Source organism: Crinia signifera, chromosome 19 (genome assembly GCF_055691185.1).
Source record: "Crinia signifera chromosome 19, ASM5569118v1, whole genome shotgun sequence".
Classification (NCBI taxonomy): domain Eukaryota; kingdom Metazoa; phylum Chordata; class Amphibia; order Anura; family Myobatrachidae; genus Crinia; species Crinia signifera.
Genome location: NC_139226.1, coordinates 89,372,725 through 89,392,679, shown reverse-complemented (window position 1 = coordinate 89,392,679; position 19,955 = coordinate 89,372,725). Strand labels below are relative to the sequence as shown.

General features: G+C 45.5%; 1 protein-coding gene across 3 annotated transcripts in view; it reads left to right on the top strand.

Annotated features, from left to right (window-relative positions):
• The first annotated feature begins 242 nt into the window (after window positions 1-242).
• The window catches only part of LOC146042715 (opioid-binding protein/cell adhesion molecule homolog), a 503,537-nt gene continuing 483,824 nt past the window's right edge, over window positions 243-19,955 (top strand). Inside the window, exons 1-2 of one of the 3 annotated variants that reach the window (XM_083162894.1) lie at window positions 836-965; window positions 2,010-2,163. In XM_083162894.1, the coding sequence (XP_083019020.1) occupies window positions 2,064-2,163 (100 nt within the window). In that variant the 5' untranslated portion in view covers window positions 836-965; window positions 2,010-2,063. Of the gene's footprint in view, window positions 268-810; window positions 966-2,009; window positions 2,164-19,955 lie in introns of those variants that run through there. The other 2 variants (XM_083162896.1, XM_083162895.1) reach the window with 2 other exon arrangements.

Sequence of the window (19,955 nt, the reverse complement as noted above, 5' to 3'; positions counted from 1 at the left end):
CTCCCACATCGATGGCAAAAGTATTATACATCGGTCATAAACCATCGATTATTTCAAATCATCGATGGTCGATGGCCATCCCTTCTCCCAGCATCACTTTCTCCAGGAGGGACACGCAATGCTATACCTGGAATTCTCTCTTCATTTATGATTGCCATCACCAGTCTTATCAATTAACTTACTCAACACAGGTGATGGTAATCATACATTCGAGGGAGGTCCAGAAACAGAGCATTGTGTTCCTCCAGGGATGGGTCATGCTGGGAGGTATGTACAGTATCAATACTACAATATGTATGCTTTATATGCTGGCTGGGTATATACAGGACACTCCGGTGCTGGGTCCCGGGGATATAGACGGTGCTGCTGCATGTGCTGGGTTACGGGGATATACCCGGTGCTGCTGCAGGTGCTGGGTCCAGGGCCGGGGGTATACACAGCGGTGCTACCGGAACTGGGGATATACAGTACAGGACGCTGCTGCAGGTGCTGGGTCCAGGGCCGGGGATATACACAGCGCTGCTGCAGGTGCTGGGGTCCCGCGGCCGGAGAAATACACAGCGCTGCTGCCGGTACTGGGGATACACATGGTGCTTCTGCAGGTGCTGGGTCCAGAGTCGGGGATATACACAGCGCTGCTGCCGGTACTGGGGATATACACGGTGCTGCTGCAGGTGCTGGGTCCCGCGGCCGGAGACATAGTCATCATACACGGTGCCCCTGGGGCTGGCAATGACAGTTCAGTGACGGCGGGGTCTCCGCCAATGGCAGGCGGGGGGCGGGGTCAGGGCTCGGGGACAGTGAGCTCAGCTGAGCGGGCGTCAGTGTGTGAGAGACCCCGCAGCCAGCAGTCGCCGCAGCCTCTCTCCCCACAGCGGACACCATGCGGGGGGCTCCCGCTCACCTCTACCGCCTACTGTGCTGGCTCCTGGGCCCGGCGCTCATCGCGCTGCTCTCCCTGACAGGTACCCGCCGACGCCCGGTACTTCCTCAGCGTTATCTCACGTACCCATCCCTCCCCGCTCACCTGCCCATTACTCTCACTCACCTGCCCAGTACCCATCCCTCGCTCACCTGCCCAGTACCCATCCCTCGCTCACCTGACCATTACCCTTCCCGCTCACCTGCCCATTACCCATCCCCGCTCACCTGCCCATTACCCATCCCTCGCTCACCTGCCCATTACTCACTCACCTGACCATTACCCTTCCCGCTCACCTGCCCATTACTCACTCACCTGCCCATTACCATCCCCGCTCACCTGCCCAGTACCCATCCCTCGCTCACCTGCCCAGTACCCATCCCTCGCTCACCTGCCCATTACCCTTCCCGCTCACCTGCCCATTACTCACTCACCTGCCCATTACCATCCCCGCTCACCTGCCCGTTGTCCTCACTCACCTGCTTATTAACCTCCCTGCTCACCTGCCCATTATTCACTCACCTGCCCATTACTCTCCCCGCTCACCTGCCCATTACTCTCCCCGCTCACCTGCCCATTACTCTCCCTGCTTACCTGCCCATTACTCTCCCTGCTTACCTGCCCATTACTCTCCCTGCTTACCTGCCCATTACTCACTCACCTGCTAATTATTCTCATTCACCTGCCCATTACCCTCCCTTTTCACCTGCCCGTTCTCCCCACCTGCCTGTTGTCCTCACTCACCTGCCCATTACCCTCCCCACTCACCTGCCCATTACCCTCCCCGCTCACCTGCCCGTTGTCCCCACCTGTTCATTGTCCTCACTCCCCTGCCCATTACCCTCCCCGCTCACCTGCCCATTACCCTCCCCGCTCACCTGCCCATTACCCTCCCCGCTCACCTGACCTTCCTCTGTCTTCAGCATTGCATTCCCCTCCCCATCATCGACCTATCAGCTACTAACCTCCCAGGTATCCTAACCAGCTGCTCACATGTGTCATCGTCACCTGCTACTCACGTATCTGTCATCCAAACAAGCTACTGGCCCAACTCCTCATGCCCACTCACCACTACATCTCATTTCAGCCTACAGACCACCAGTTCATCATTCCATGCCACAGACCACCAGTTCATCATTCCATGCCGCAGACCAGTCCATCGTCCATTTCTTCAAGCTGCAGACCACCTGTCCATCACTCCATGCCGCAGATTACTGTATATCACAAGTCCGTCATTCCAGGTAGCCGATCACTTGTCCTTTGCTGCCTGTTGCAGATCACCTATCCGTTGCTGCCTGTTGCAGATCACCTGTCTGTCATACCCTGCTGCAGGTCACCTCTCTGTAGCCCTCACTCTCTTCCTTATGGGTAATCAGCGCAGTCTGTAGCTAATCATACATGTAGTCCCCTCTTATACCCAAGGTGCACCTCTTGTTTTCAATTCTGCCTGAATCGCCCAATCACATTTGTTGCTAGTTTCCTATCAGCTCACCGCCACAGTCCCTGACATCTGTACAGATCAGTCTCACTGCTGGCTCATCCTCTGCCTGCACTACATTATAGTGTTAACTCCCCCCACTCACATCCTTATCTACTCCATAGTCCTAATTGGTTCGCACTCCCTGTCACTGACAGTCCTCTCACAGAGTCTAACCCCTGACATATATAATTCATGCCACCCCAGGATTGCTACATACCACTCTTGCTCTATCCCCCATGTATCTGTTAGCTGATGCTCTTTCTGTCTTGTCTGTCTGCCTCTTATCTTCCTCTTATCCTTCCACTGAACGCACATTATTCCCAAATCCTGTCTGTGCTGCAGATTAGTTATGCTCTGGTCCCCTGTCCGTACACCCTCATTCAGTCACTGTCTGGCTCTGTTCTCTTAGTTGGAGTGTATTTATTTATTATTGGGTTTAGGATTGGACATTTATAATGTCTTATCGCCGCTATTCACAGCAATAAGAGACAATTGATTTCCCGGATGTATTAATAATCACCTACAGGGACAGGATCTTCCAGGAACCCATCCCTGCGGTGTGTAAAGCTGGATACGTGGGCATGCCCATCAGCCGGGATTGCTTGTAGACACTGGCATGTTCATGTTACATTCTTCACTGGCATAAACAAGGACGCTAGTGATATTGCCATACTGGAGATGAAGCATATCCAACAGACACTAGCGACAGACACTAGGTCTGTCGCTAGCGGCCGCAGGAGCACGCAGTTGCCCTTATATCGAGGTAGATGTATGAAGCAGTGATAATGGAGGAGAGTGAGGTGATTAAGTGCATGGTACTTTATCACTGGCCAATCAGCTCCTAACTCTGCCTTTTTAAACCCAGCCTGGAACTTAACAGTCAGCAGCTGATTGGCCGGTGATAAAGTACCAGGCACTTTATCACTTATCCTCCCATATAGCTGCTTCATCTACCCCAAAATGAGCAGTGGAGGTGGCCTGTCGTTACCAAGCGGCATATCATGCTGAACTGGCACCAGAGTGTACCCAGCTTCGGAGGGGAAGGGATTGGTAATGCCATCTCTTCATTTTGTCTTCAGGAGCTGAGCACCGTACAGCACATGTCAAAAACTGTGGGGATCCTTCTCCCAAATAAGGCTGGCAATCTGTAGCCAGTTGTCTAATGCCATCTGGAGATGGTGTTGGCTACTGGGGCTGATGCATTGTGAGGTTTGGCAAAAAGCAGTCCCCATGGAAAATTATGGGCTACTTTTTAAAACTCTCACAAATATTAATTAATAAATATATGGATCGCAAATACAATGCAATCTGGACAGGCTCTTACAGCCCAGGATCGCATTGCAATATCCTATGCATTAAGCAGTACACACAGGGGGGAAAGGAGCCCGTACCTGGGTCGTGTCTGTGCATGTGCTGTTAGCACTGACCCCCTATTGACCGCACCAGTCAGCGTTGCCCGGCCGGAGCTGCGGTAAGTGGCCCATAGGCTACAGTGGGCTACCACCATCTCTGATTGGTGGTAGCTGTAGGTCCTGATATATCGGTAAATAGGCAGCATCACATCCCCCATAGAAAACTACAGTATGGAGGATGTTGCTGCATATGGAACAGGGGGAATCGCAGTGGGTATTGAAGATTCTTGCTGCTGTCCTTCTGTCATACGATCCGTACAGGTACTTATTATATGCTGCACATATTAAATGATCTATGAGCCCCATAGTTCCTAAAGGGTTTAACGAAGGCCTTCTCTCGCTTCCCACCAGTGCTTCCCTCACTCTGGAGCAGATGTATATAGCCTGGTACGGTGATAACACAGCAGCCAATCAGCTCCTGACTGTTATTTTTTAAACCCAGCCTGTAACTCCCTCTGTCCCTAACACGACACACGTTTCACCTGACCCACCACTCACTGTGTTTCTGCAACGTCGCTCCCATTCATGCTAATTGCCACGTTTCCACTTAGGGTTTGCCATGCCTGCGGCCGTTCTCCTGTCGCCTTTTCCCATTCTCCAAATTATCTGTAGGATATGTTCATTTCCGATCAGCTTGTTGTACAAAACAGTCGTCTTTTTCTCATGTCCGCTTCATGTTCCACATTCTCTTAAACTCCCCGATCCCCTGCACCATCCGTTTATTCCTATATTAGTGCCTCAATGTCTCCATCCAGCTTCCTGCCAGCTTCAGCCTCTCACCCTCCTCCCTGCATCTGTGTTACTGTCGCTGCATCTTCCATCAACCATGCTCCTGTGTTGCACATTCCACCACCACCATCCCAACTCCCCTGTGTCATACCTGCAGGTCCTTCTCTGGGGCAAAGAGGACGATAATTTATCTGGAAAGGAATGGGGGGGGGGAATGTTACTATAACGGAGCTGGTTTCGCATGTTGAGTAACTTAAGGAGAGGGTGTTGGAATGGGTACTGAATGAGTGTGAGCATGGGCAGTGTGAGTTGCTTAATCTACACATGTTCCACTATACATTTGTATAAATGTAATTTATTGCAATTCTTTATATGGTAGGCTTCTGTACAATAATGTGCTACGTGTCAATTTGTGGGTGCAATGATATTTCTGTAATAATGTAGATTCTGCATGGACATTGTGGACATAGTACAGATTGGTTACCAATCCCCTGATATCCATTCTCTCAGTAGCGCGTGTCTGGCCGGATAGGAACACACGGTTTAAGCTTTCAATGTGTGAAACCTAGTGCTTAATTTCTAATAGCATGCATTAGCCGGTTCTGTTTAATCAATATCCGCTAATACAGAGTTATGTAACCTTCTTTGTACAGATAGATTTGTTGTGTTAAAGCCAGTGAGACTTTTCTTTGCCTATGATAATATTTATTAACCTGTCTCGCCCAATTCAGAGGTGGGCGCAGTGCCGATGTTTGCGTAATGGTGCATTTATTAACTACTGTGCTCCAATGGTGGATTGTCAAGTACCAGTGGTAGTTGCACTGTCATTGAAAGTGGGTGTCCCAGGGCTTGCACAGTCCAGTGCACGCTTGTACACAAGGGAATGGATGAAACTAACATATGCATGTTATCGCAACTGCTACTCCTCAAAAAGTTGCAGCCGCGCATGCGTTAACACCTGCCTCTGAATAAGACTTCAGGGTCAAGTTCTACCCCTGTCCTGTATTTGTCATAATGCCTGTCCACATTGGTGGCATGAGTGCTTTCAAGTGTGTAACTTTTACATGACTTCTATGGTGGTATTCAATTGTTATATCGCACCTGATGTCACTTATAAAGTGACGGGAGATTGTAGGACAATATTCAGTTGATCTGTTTTTTTTCCCCCACCTATTCTGCTCAGGTTTAGCCATATATTTGGGCATTTCAGCACACCAGCAGCGAGGATAGCAAGCTAAAATGCTGGTGAAAAACAATTCAAAACCGCCCCTAGTATTATCTATGCTAAATACCCATCTCTGTAAACTGCATTATACAACTTCTTTATTCAATTGCTTACATTTCTCATTTTCAGTTCTTTGTTTGTATTGAAAGCCAGTTGTTCCTAGAACCAATTGCACACTGTATTTTATGCAGCATTTCTATTGCCAGACGTAATATAAATGCTACCTCCTGGTGGTATACAGTAGTTCCTAAAGGAGCATGTTTGCTGATTACAAATTGGGGAAAAGCAATCTTAATCGATTTTGTTTCAATGGCTAAAACATGTAATAACTTTTAAAAATAAATATAAAAAAAAGTTTGTAAATGTGCATTATTGTATTTCTGCGACTATATTGATTCAGATCAATTTCAATAGAATTGACAGAAATTGACCTTTTTAGTAAATAAAGGAAGTAGTTTGATAGGTAACCAACAAAAACTATGCTAAAAGTAACAAACAAGAGTAATACTCAACTTTTGTCTGTCACATGTTCCCAAACTCGGTCCTCAGGTCTCCTCACAGAATCACAAGTGAAATAATTCAGAATGTGTTAGTGAGTAATGAGTACGCCTGGGCACCTGCCGGGTGACCTGGAAAATGTGTGGAAAACTGTCTGGGGTCTTGAGGACCGAGTTTGAGAACCACTGGTCTAAGTTGTCGCACAACGTCGGTTATTGATTTCCTTAATGTAAGGTCTTTTAAGCTCAGAGGCTTGATTCACTACATATACACATACAAGCACTATATACTGTAGCTCATAGGTCTAGTGAGAGGCTGAAGCTGTTTCTCAGTCTTTCATTATGGGACTGATTCAGCCATGGTTTTGGTTTTGCTAAAACAGGAAAACTGCGATGGTATGCTATCACATGCTGGGGGCTACCCAGCACATGACGGGGCCCCCCAAATTGAAAAGGCCCGAGTACTCTGAGTATTTCGCTGAAATCTCATCAATTAGTGTCGACCCCTGACTGACTATATATTGCAGCTGTGAAGAGAGGTGTACCATACAGGTGGTCCATCACACCTGCATTGTCCGGACCACTCCCCTTAAATGCTGCATCAACCACCGCAGCTGTCAATCAAACTTCGATACGTCACGTGTGTTGCATTTGCGCCCGCAACAAGCAAATAAATATCCATACACCTAGAAGTCGCAGAGTAGTCTCAGTTTGATTAGCAGGAAGCTAGCGTTTAAGGGTGGAAACATGTTTGTAAAAATGCAGGTGTGCCCAGTCCTTTTTTGTGAGGGTCAAAATTAGCACTTCTGGCCTGGTTTTTGATCTGGTTAGTGCAGTGGTCAGGGAACAGGGGTAAATTACCCCAAATGGGGTAACAATGAAATTCCTGGAGGTACTGTAATGGATGGTCGCGCTGCCGAGACACAGCCGGGCTTGCATATGAATCTATATGCTGCCCGGCTGTGTCTTGGCAGTGCCACGGTCCATTACCCCAGGAATTGAATTTCATTGCATGTACAGAAGTATCTATATATAGATTCTATTTGCATGTCCAGCTGTGTGTGTTACAGTACTGTAGTGTACAAGGACCTAATGCAGTTCAGAGTGGGCGCCGTGTGTGTAACAGTACTGTAGTGTACAGTGACATAGTGCAGTGCGGATTGTGTGTGTAACAGTACTGTAGTGTACAGTGACATAATGCAGTGCAGTGCGGATTGTGTGTGTTACAGTACTGTAGTGTACAGTGACCTAATGCAGTGCAGTGTGGGTTGTGTGTGTTACAGTACTGTAGTGTACAAGGACCTGATGCAGTGCAGTGCGTAAGGCTCTTGTGTATAACACGCCCCCGGGCCCCACCTCCAAGTCCGCCCGCTTCTTCAGTAGAGTCGACTAGTTGCTCGCCATCTGGGCAGCGCGCAGTCTATGCTGCCACTGCGCCGCCGCATTTCTTTGCCTGGTAATAGGCTCCTATCAAGGTATACCCATCTCTAGCCTAGGGAAAAAATTTACACAGACTGTCACTATATCATCTTGTAATACTGACACTAATAGTTACCTGGACGTCGCATTATCAATGGCTATACCACACACAGCCTGGCAGCCATTAGTGATGATTACCATGTATGGCTGTGTGTGGGGTGCAAATTTTGTTCTACACACAGCCATACATGGCAATAATCATCATCATCATCATCATCATCATCATCAATTTCTGGGGGTACAGTGTGTATTACAATTATATGATGTCCTTCCTTTCAAATCAATGGGGTAACTTTGGCTTATCTAAATATGTTGTGGTAAAAAAGTTCCCTGACCCCTGGGTTAGTGGAAGCCCTAGACTAACACAGATGGATAAAACTATTTGATGGCTCACTTTCTGCAAATGGAGTGCTGTTTGCGATCTATTAGCAATTTTGCAAGGGGCCTTTTTTTCCCCTTGCTATCTGATCGGTGGCTTTTTTTTTGTTCCGAATGTGGACACAGTCGACATGGACACTAAAAAAGTGCATCACGTCCCCTCGCATGGCTCGACATGCTTTTTGCACGGTGCCTCGCTACACTCTGCACATTATTTTATTCTCTCACCACACCCTGTTGGATGGTAGGTCATGAAATACTGCCTGTCGGCTCAAAAAAAGTGACCTTCAGTCATGTCGACCTAGTGGTGTTGACCAAGTGACCGTATACCGTGTGGCTGTACGTTGGACAATAAATGGGCCGATGCTGTGCACCGGGAAGTGAATGGGCCGATGCTGTGCACTGGGAAGTGAATGGGCCGATGCTGTGCACTGGGCAGTGAATGGGCCGATACTGCGTGTGGCTGTATGCCGGATGATAAATGGGCCCATGTTGCGTGTGGCTGTACAGATGGTAAGCTTTCACATCCATCCCGTAATGCTTTGGAAGTTCGGTTTAAGTGCTAGTGTCCCTGCAGAGTTGTATACTTTTTCTTTCTTATATTAGCAGATTTAATGTAATTACCAGACATCTGCCTCACTATAAATTAAGTCACCCACTTCCCTCTGATTTAAAAGTAACATATGTGCAGAAAATAAATGGAAAACATCCAGTAAGTTCATAGCAGTATTACTGTGGCAGAAAGGTTTGTGCGAGAGGCATATTGACTAAAACCCCATACACACTACAATCCTGCTCGTTGCTGATCTAGTTAACAATACTGTCCGCAGGTGGCTGAATTAAGTGTACACACTGAACAATATCGGTAAACGATATTGTTCAGTAACGTACCAGGGATCTGCTGAACATGGGTTGCTGGTTATATAGCCAAAATTTAGCTACATGTTCAGTAGATTGGTAGCGATGCGTGGGAGCCATGCTAAAACTGTTGCAGGGCATGCTGGGTTGTGTAGTTCTCCTTCTCGCCTTGAGTCCTGTTGGAGGAAGTGCGCTATATAAATTAAATTTACTTACTTACTATCTCTGCTCTAGTGTGTATGGACCCAAAGTATTGTATTATAGGCCCGATAATTACATCTAGAAATGGGAGATAGGAGCTGTCCAGGGTGCTGAATAATAGTATTGTTTCATTATGTGTAAATTGTGCCCAGTAGTATTTGTATGATAGTTTATCACAATTTTTTTTCCTTTTGTTGGACTTTTTCATGTTTTATGATTCACATTGACTTCAATTGGGAAACAAAGAAACCATTTGGGGTATGCGATACACTAACTGGGGTGTTGACATTGACATGTAAAAAAACTTTTACTTATGTCAACATTTTCCTTGTCGACCTTTTGGGGGTGACTTACTATATTGACTGTCAACCCAGACACTGTCGACCCTGGGATCCACACAGGTGCCCACAGAATTGTATTAAATCTCCTGAGATATGTAAGCTTAAACAGTGCATTGTATAATGTGGTAGAGTATTGCGATGCTGCACAAACTAATTCATTGGAGGTCATCCAAGAGACACATCGTGTTCCGAACTCTTTATTGTGGAATTACCTGGATAAGACGCAGAGGGCCTGATTCTGGTTGATTCAGTCCCCAGCGTATTCACTACAAGGACTGATGTTTTGGCTGTGCGCATGTGAATATACGCATGTACAGGGCCACTGTGCAAATGTCTTTGGCGACTTTCACGGTTGCCGAAGCGCTCGCATGGAGGGCGGGGATGAAGGCAGTTAGGGGATGGTGCATGTGGACTCAGTGTTTTCTGGGTGTTCCTACAAAAATGGTGGGTATGCCCAGCAAAACGCAGGGTGTCCCCAACCAAATGCAGGTGTCTGACACCACATGATGTCAGTGCCCGCCCCGTTCTTGGTAGATAAGTCAGGCTACCCTTTTTTTTATTTACAGACTGGTAACAAAAAACATTCGATGGTAAGCAGCCCATATGCTCACATGTAAATGGATGAGTACAAGAAAACATCCATTCACATTCTGGCAGGAATGACGGGGGCGGGCCTTCATTCTCCCATCGGGCAGCATTAAAGGGCTCGCTAAGCAGCAAACCTTACTGAATGAGGCCCAGAGGGAGAAGGTTACATTCTCACTTATAGCCATGCATGCAAGGGAGCAGATAGATGGCACAGCTCATGTCTGAGAAGTACTCTCCCTCTAGCCAGGCCTCTTATTAATTGGCAATACTTAGCCTCTAGCCATGGACACCTACAGTGCAAGAATAACCACCTTACAGGAGTACCTACACCTCTGCCTTCTGCTCATTGGGGGCCAGATGTTTCAAGCTTCAAAAGCGATAAAATGGAGAGCGATATACAACCAGCTCCTACCTGTTATTTTTCAAACCCAGCCTGTAACATGACAGGTAGGAGCTGATTGGCTGCTGGTTTATCACTCTCCATTGTATCACTTCATACATCTACCCTGAAGTAGTGAAAAGGGAGGAGACATGAGCCAGAGGAGGAGTGGCCCATGCCAACCAATCTGCACTGACCTAACATCTATAACTTGCATAGTATAAAATTATACAGCCATTATATTATATTATATTATGGGCCACTTCTCATCTGGCTCACTTCTCCCTTATCACTGCTTCATATATCTACCCCATTATACGATGATAACATGTATCATTTGGAAACTATCAGACTCTGCTGTGCTATTCTACTGTAGTAGTAAAACTGAAAAATACATAAATGTTCCCGACCAATGAAATCTTCAGCAGCTAAAGAGATTGTGTACATGACACTAAAGCTAGACACTTGATTTCCTCAGCTACAGTATTCCACCCTATATTTAATGTTTAATGTAATTGGTTGTGGAACTTGGGGATGAATGTTCAGATCACATGCGTGGAGCGGTGTATAAAGCCAGCATAGTATAAATATGTGATATTAATTATCCATTAAGACCAAACTCTGCCAGCTCTCCTAACATCCGTCTCCCTGGGGATCACTCTGCCAGATGCACATTTGTTTAGCTGAGAGAATAGAGAGCCTTTGCCAGTGCATTGTCAGGTTAACCCTTTTCTGTAATCAGTGTATCTGCTAACAGTAATCAGAGTAACCCATTACTCCTACTGGCCCACTGACAGCATGGTAATAGCCAGGGATTATTCACACTACAGTACTGTAACTCCAGCCTGTTATTATTTACACTTCAATACTGTAACTCCAGCCAGGGAGTCATCGCACTATTTACACTAGAGTACTGTAACTCTAGCCAGGGAGTCATCGACCTACAGTACTGTAACTCCAGCCAGGGATCATTCACACCACAGAACTGTAACTTCAGCCACCTACAGTACTGTAATTACAGCCAGGTAGTAAGCACACTACAGTGCCATAAATCCAGCCAACTACAGTAATGTAACTCCAGTCAGGGAGTCATTGCAGTACAGTACTACAACTCCAGAAGGGAGTCCTCTCACTACAGGACTGTAACTCTGGCTAGTAAGTAATCACACTACTGTGCTGTAACTCCATCCAGGGATTAATTGCATTGCAGTACTGTAACTCCAGCCAGAGATTGCACAGAAAGTATATCACCACCACCACAGGATTCAATGGTAATTATTGATCACTTAATTAATTAAGATAAAATTGTACAGATATTTTTATTAAAATTATTTAAGAATAGACGATCATGTAAGATTGCAGCATAGTTTGATCCAATATTTCATGAAGAATCCTATAGCAGTCATCATAATACCCCAACGCGTTTCGTCAATCAGACTTCATCAGGGGTAAGGATAGACTCGATAAGCATCTTATCGATAATTCGATTAGGGGTCCGGTTCCTCTGGGGTTCCCGAACAAACTAAAGGATATATTCGCTGGTCTCAACTGCAATAATGAATAGGTAGGAATTTATAAAATCCGTAAAGGAACTGGTCGGTAGATCGCCAACCAGTTCCTTTCCGGATTTTATTAATTCCTGCCTATTCATTATAGTGTTGCTGCCACAAACATGTCTTCAGTGCAGCGAAAGGGTTATTTCTATCTATACCTGCTAGAGATTATTCATAATACAGGACTAACTCCAGCCAGGGAGTAATCAAATGACAGTACCATAACTTCAGCCAACTACAGTATTGTACTTCCAGCCATAGAGTAATTGCACTACAGTACTGTAACTACAGCCAGGCAGAAATTGCACTAAAATACAGTAACTCCAGCCAAGGAGTAATCGCACTACAGGACCGTAACTCTGGCTAGTAAGTAATCGCACTACTGTATTGTAACTCAATCTAGGGAGTAATCACACTACAGTACTGTAACTGCAGCCAGGGAGTTATTGCATTACAGTACCATAACTCCGGCAGATAGTAAGCACACTACAACACTGTAACTCTGATTAGGTAGTAAGCATCCCTGCAGAGTATCTCCTCACCTATGTCCCTTACAGAACCTTACCATACAGTACATCCATATATCTTAATATCTTTTCTCAGAAATCAGGAAAATATTTTAAGTTCTCTGAAAGGAAGGAAGAAATTTTTCAGTGACCTAACAATGACATAAAGGTTACAGAAACTTCCCCTCAGGGGGAACGAGGCAGAAAATAGAGACGCTTGTGCCATTAAGAGATATTTTATCTGTCCAGGAACCATATCAATGTGGTCATTTAAAGATCTCCTAGTAGATGATACAGGCTGAGGTCATTTACTGCAGCAACTGGTAAAACAAATGCAAAATGCTTCATACTTCAGGGTAAGGCCGCTACGTCCTCAGCCTTCTACTGTGGCGCAGAACTTGGCTGTTCCGTTTCAGACTTATTTTTTAACACACACATGTCATATTCCTTTATATTGTGTAAGAGAGAGGGTAATGTTGCAGCTTTAAAGACACAAAGGAATGAAACGATTATCTGTTGTGACAAGAGACACGATTCTCTCCTCCAAGTCCATCGATCCAAAGCTCTTTCTGTCACGCAAACTTTTACACTGTTCTGAAAGCCAGTATTACCTGGTAGAGTGTGTGTTAGTGTCTTAAAGGTCTCTGCTGAAATAAACCATCTCTACATATGCTGCAAGTAACGGGCGCAGGTGTAACAGGAGGTTGGGCTGTGCTGGGAGTACTAAGATGATTCATAAGCCCTTCTCCTTCCCAAAAAGAGTGGAAGACATGCTGTATAGTGTAAAAACAATGGCCCTTACTCTAGTCCATATGCTCCCCTGCATGTTCTGTGCATGTGCAGCCGCTTGGTGCAAGTGGGCATGAGAAATTGATTTTTCGCTGTCCCATTCGCACCTAGCAGTGCAGGCGGGGGACTTGGAGGTGCGGGCAGCGCATAGATGAGATGCAAAGCTGAGAAATTTGCACCTTTGCGTGTCAACCAGAATAAGGTCCAATGTCCGTGCACCGTTTTGTGTATAATTGGGGTGTAAATTAAACCATGAATTATAAATATGTAAAATGATACAATCCAGAGTGACTTATATTGAGTATGATATGCAGGCGTTAATAAATCTGTGTATATTCCCGCTTTGCTGTTTATTAAGACTTCCCCGACATACGTAGTATTTAATTCTCCCCTGCTGGGGTAATACAGGTGTGTGTATTGTATCATGCAAATCGTTACGGTACCTATAAGGTGAGTCCCTTCCTTGCAATGCAGCCAGCGTAGTTCATCCTATTCCCGGGTGGCTGGGGGTCTGCCGGCAGACTCCCGTCTGATGCTGGGAGTAGCTCTGCACCATGTTTGGTGGGATCATTGTAATCCATGATAGTCGCGTTTCACCTGGTTGTGAAATATAAATATTAATAGAGACCATAGGGTAAATTTACTGATTTTAAGTTCTATTGAAGATAGAATGTTGCCCATAGAAACTAGTCAGATTCTACTTATTTCTTTAGCACCTTCTAGAAGATAATAGATAGAATCTGGTTGCTATAGGCAACATCCCATCTTCAAATGAAGTCCTTTCTTATACCCCTTTTAGACATACTACCCGGGAATTACCCTGCATTTTGACTGCTGGGTCATTTTCCCGGGTGCAGCCTGCACCCTTTCACACTTACAGCAGCAAATTACCGGGTGAAGCAGTTCTACCCAGTAATTTGCTGAAAAACCCGGGTTTTTCTTATGTCTGAAAGGGTCAACCCGGGTCTTAAATCCCGGGTCCTCAACCCAGGTTAAAAGAAGGGTCGGGGACCTGGGTTTTAACATCCGGGTTGACCCTTTCAGACATACCAAAATCCCGGGTTGATGCGTGTTCATGTGCAAAAACCTGGGATTTTGCCGTACGTCTGAAAGGGGGTATCAATAAATGTACCCCTTAGAATTAGAGAGGCTAGAACCTACAGGCACACCTCGTCTGCCCGTTTCACACTGTACAATTTTTTTTTGACCAACTTCATTCATTTTTGGTCCTTCTGAACGATATTGGTCAAGATATCTTTCAGTGTGTACACTGAAAGACCCTGATGACCAATTTCACTTGAACCCAGGATCCTGGACGAAAGATGTTGATGAAAGATGCTGACGAAAGACATCCAAATTGAGCTGCATGCACAGTTGACGAACAACCTTGATGAACAACTGGCGGGTATGCGCATCATCAGTTGTCGTTCGTCGCATATACACTGAAAGATATTTTGACCAATATCATTCAGAAGGGCCAAAATGAACGAAATTGGTCAAAAAATGTGTTCATTGTGTATGCACCTTTAGTCCTCCATCAATGTCCTAGTGTGCACACCACTGATGCTTTCTGCTGCTGAGGACCAGTGAATGCTAATTGGGGGTGGGTAATAGGCTGTACAGTACAGGGCTCGGGTATGGTAAGGTGGTAGGAGATAATACAGCCTCCATCCTGCTGTGAGATTAACCCACATTGACATAGACCTTGGAGCTGTCCTGGGCACTGTTCCGCTGTTTGTAACTATTTGCAGATGATCTATTCTACACTAATGAGGCCACTGACATTTGATATCGGTGGACAATGCATTTTAATTTGACCACTGAAATGTCACAGATGCTCCCTGGCAGGTCAGCATCCCAGACGCACAAATGGAGACCGCACAGAGGATTTCCAGTTCACACGTTTGGGTTTATTTACTAAGATGTGAGTTCTATTGAAGAGTTGTTGCTATGGGCAACCAATCAGATTCTATTATCTTCTAGAAGGTTCTAATAAATAATAAGTAGATACTGCTTGGTTGCCCACAACATCCTACAGTATTTTCAATAGAACTCCCGGTTGATTTAAAATAGCCTCTTAACTCTAGCTAGATTATAGTGGTTGGGGGGGGGGGTCAGGCACCACAGTCTCATATGGCACAGACACGTGGGATAATTGCATGTTCACTGGTTACCTGACCCCCTGCCTCATGGGGCAGTTTGGCTTCTGTAGCCATCTAATAGCCAGCATTAGTGTGTGAAGATGTACTCGTTCCTGATCTTCCCTGCAACGTAGCTTTACAAATGATTTATCTTTATCTATAAATAATACAGATCGCTTATCTAGGCATGAAATGATGAGACTATTTATTTGTCATTTGCGTTAGATCACCTGTGTACAATTCATTTTTACTAAGGCTCATAAAAGGGCTTCCCAGTCAGTGTAATGCTTCTTATCCATCAAGTGTTGTCATAACCAGCTCTGGCTGATCCGTGCAATGGCTGAGACTGTCGCCCGGGCAGCTATACCATTACAGCCCAGAGGAGGGCATTATAATCAGAGGGGTCCATTAATGAGGCTGAGGTCAGCCCTATTGTCGCCATGCCATTAGTGGGCAGCTGTATATTGATCCATCAGCAACCAACCACAGGTAGTATGGGTCATTACATCGACCAATATTAGGTTGTCCACTAAAGGTCAACCTGGCTAAGGTCAACAGGGTTGGTAGGTTGACAGATGCATTAGGTCGACAGTGAAAAGGTCGACATGAGTTTTTCACTTTTTTTGCCCCAAATATCGACATTCTTCCGACGCTTACAATGCTTCAGGCACGATGCCTCAATACGGTCGGTACACTATTCTATTCTCCCTACACGCCATAGTGGCAGTGCCGCATGTCAGCTTGGTCTTGACAAGGTAAATGTCGGCATTTCAACCATCTCAACATGCTTACGTAGACCTGACGCTTGTCGACGTTATGAATATCGACCTAACCCCAGTTGATGGACTTCCGACCATCATAACAGGGTTTTCTGTATGTCCCGTATGGCCAGTTCCGGAGATGTTACAGCGGTGTTAGTATTTCTTATACCCCTGTTATACAGACAATCCATTTCCCAGTCGGCTATAATCTGAGTAGATTCGGTGACAGAATATAAAGGTTATAATAAGCAGCAAAAGTCAGAGCTTACTTGCGGGTCTGTTTATGCCTGTAATAAACACCATACTGACAGAGCGCATCAGAGAGATGAGTAACAGAGATTCCGGGGCATGGGATAAAATAAAAGGGTGTTGTGACCTTTCCTGCAATGTTACCCAGGTACATCCTGCAACGGTCACCACTGTGCTTTTAATGACCACCTCTGGCTGTGTCACCTTCTGGGTCCTTCCCTGGCAAGCCTGGCGCGAGATGCAGACATACATATCTTTTAATAAGGTGTCGCTAGCAGCAATTAGTGTCACCAATGCTGAAATACTGAGGGGAGCTGCGAGGAAAGTGAGCTAATTCCTGTGTGTGTGTGTTCTGCAGGCGATTTATGGGCGAGCTGAGAGAGAGTGACAGGAAAAGGAGGAATGTGTAAAGCTGAGACAACCATGGAGGCCGTAGCAGAGAGCACAGATTCCCGTACCATGGCCTACTGCTGTGCATAATGCATGGTGTACAGTATGTTCATTATTACTCGAGTCACATAACTATTACCCAACATTGGAATGGGTGGAGGAGGAGTCTATTCTTAGGACCACTGTCTAGCATCGCTCAGAATGCTCAGCAAATATCCCTTTGTGGGGCCCCTTTACTCCATTATTTTAGTTTTATTACAAATATAACATTGTTGTCTAGACTAAAGTCTCCGAGGGCCTGGTTCAGAGATGGACACAAAACCGATGTTCCACGGAAATTAACAATTATCTGAAGGCTGCACATGCACTGCATTCACATTGTGCATTAGCCAATAGGTCGCTGTATACCAGCACCCAATAAGGATGCCTCTGCAAAGTGGTTGACAGGAAGTGACCTTTTTGTGGTGGTAAAATGGTGTTAGCTGGCATTGGTTGTTAAAATGTAGGTCTGTCATAGCAGTTTTCGGGCGTGTCCTCAGCATGACATCAGCTGTGAGTTCTAGCGTACAAAAACATGGCGTCTGCATTGCTAGTGCTTTAGCCGTAGACCTACTGGAGCAGTCAATGTTTCTAGACTCTGTATTCGTACGTAATTGTGAATGACTTGCACTTGCAGATGAGTTAGCGGCCATCTTTGAGTCATGCCCTCAGTGCATGAACTGTTAGCGTGGGGGGGGGGGGGGGGGGGGGCGCCATCTCCATCACTGTGTTTGGCACCCACCTTAATACTCTGTGGTGATGTATTGGCATAATAAGGTTTACAAACAACACAATTGTCCTTTTTATTTTTAACATTCGTTTTTTAGGTCGCGTGTGAACCTTGGAATCCTCACAGCAAAATAGAGACCGGATCGAGTCTGTTGGACTCGGGTCACATCCACAATAGCCAGCCATAATATAAATACTATATAAATCTTTACAACACCAATGGCGGGATGTAATAGCATCAGCGTTTGCCATAGGTGTGGGATACCAGCCAAACTCAAACCCCTTTTTTTTTTTATGTGACAATTTTTTTTTACAAGTCATGGTTTTGCCTTGGAAATGATTGACGCTTTAAAAATACATCCTGAGAACTTGGACAATAATTCATCCTGCCATAATTTTTTATTTTTTAAAGTTACGGCATGCTCCCCCCGTCACAGCTGGCCAAAACTGCCCTGTAAACATACCTGGCCCATGTAATTAGGGCCTGATTCATATTTGCGCATGCGCTGGGCCACTGTACAAACGCCCTTGGTGACTTTCACAGTCGCCAAGGTGTTCTCATGGGTAGGGGAGGGCAGTGGAACCCAGGAGGCCTGATGGCTGCCGGAGGCCCGCCCCCTCTTCGGGTAATAAAAGTTGTTTTTAGAGCGAACATCAAATGATCTCTCTCCCCCTCAGCCGCATGCGAGGGGATGTTACTGAGGTGATTCGGGGGTGGGGAAACGGTCAATTGGCCGGGTGGTGTTAAGCAGTGTTGATTTAGGCCCTTAGTACCTCGCTCCCCCCTTCCCTTTCAGTGATTGCGATCCGCGACACTAGATGAACGTCCCAATGAAGAATAATACTTTAACTTCATACATCTGTTAGCAATGTCTTTCCCTTGCTTAATGACAGCGAAAAGTGCAGTTGTCTCGGACACTTCATACTGTAGCCATCCATCACAGAAGGGGTTAACCCATCCTGTACAGTGACAGCAGCCATCTACTTTCACACCTCTGGAATTGTCGCGGCTCGCTAGAACGCCATCTCCGTCTGCAGCTATCCTAGGTCACATTGAATTAAAGGGATGGGAGATTGGCTGCAGGGTGGAAGCCTGCGAGAAAGGAAAAAGTAATTTCCCCTCTGGAAATTCCTGATGGAATTACAGATCTGACACTGACGGGGTGTACGAGCGCTACAGCACCTGTGTAAGATATCCTGGCAGAAACGAGGATGGCTGGAAGCTTTTATTCTAGGGCCCTTTAAAAACAAAAATTGAATAAATCGTCACAGAAAGTTTATGTTGTGCTAGAACTAACATACTATCATCTGCTAATGCAGATATGTCTTTATACCCTGTACTTGTCCTCTGATGTCTCGAACTGTACGTCAGTGTTCTTGTTTTGTTTACTTGTGTATACACTCTGTGACTGTGCACTGCGGATCCCTTGTGGCCCTTTATAAATAATAATAATTAAAGGTGCTACCAAATTGACTGACAATCCGCCGGAGTTCTTTAACAACCGGCCAATCAAAGAGGTAGATTCATTCCTTCTAATCAAATATGTAATTTTATTCTGCCATGGCGATCATTTTTCATTGAGTGATTATTTTTCAAAGGCACGATAATTGGTTTCATCGCCCTGACCATGGTTTTGTGGATAAATTGGCCATTGTGTCATACGTAGGCAAATGAGCTGTGAGGTCTGGAACATGCAGCCAGTGTAGGACCATTTGTACAGCATCATGTAAGTGGTTGAGTCGGGTGGGTGCAGCCCGTAACACAGATGCAAATATATCTTGAAGCCACAGGTGGAAACTTATGTGAAAGGAATTCACCTGTGACATCACCTGCGACTATTCGTACTTACCAGTTATTTCCACTTTCCCTGTTTTATAGATTTTTCAGGCAATTTCCAGCCATTCTCTCTCTCTATACTGTATATTGTCCTCTTTGTGTTTTCTTTTTAATCACCTCATTAAATTATAAAGAGTTTACATTTTGTAAGTCCTTTCTGAGAGCGGCGTTGTACATTCCTGTGTCTGTGTAATTCCTTGTGGTGTTCTTATGTCTCACCGTGGGGGGTGCATTGTGCATAGGAATAGCAGCTAGACTAATATGTTTTCTTATAATAACATGCAGAGTAATTTGTCCATGAAAGCGCTGCACAGAGCCTAGAACGTTGGGGTTAAGCAGATCATCTCGGCTGGAAACTGTCGGTGTTCTATGTATTTGTCTGATGGCTACAAGCGCTCAATGACTGTGAGCGATACCCTATAAATCTATCATAAGCCTCCACGTGCTGATATGGACATCATTTTATATACAT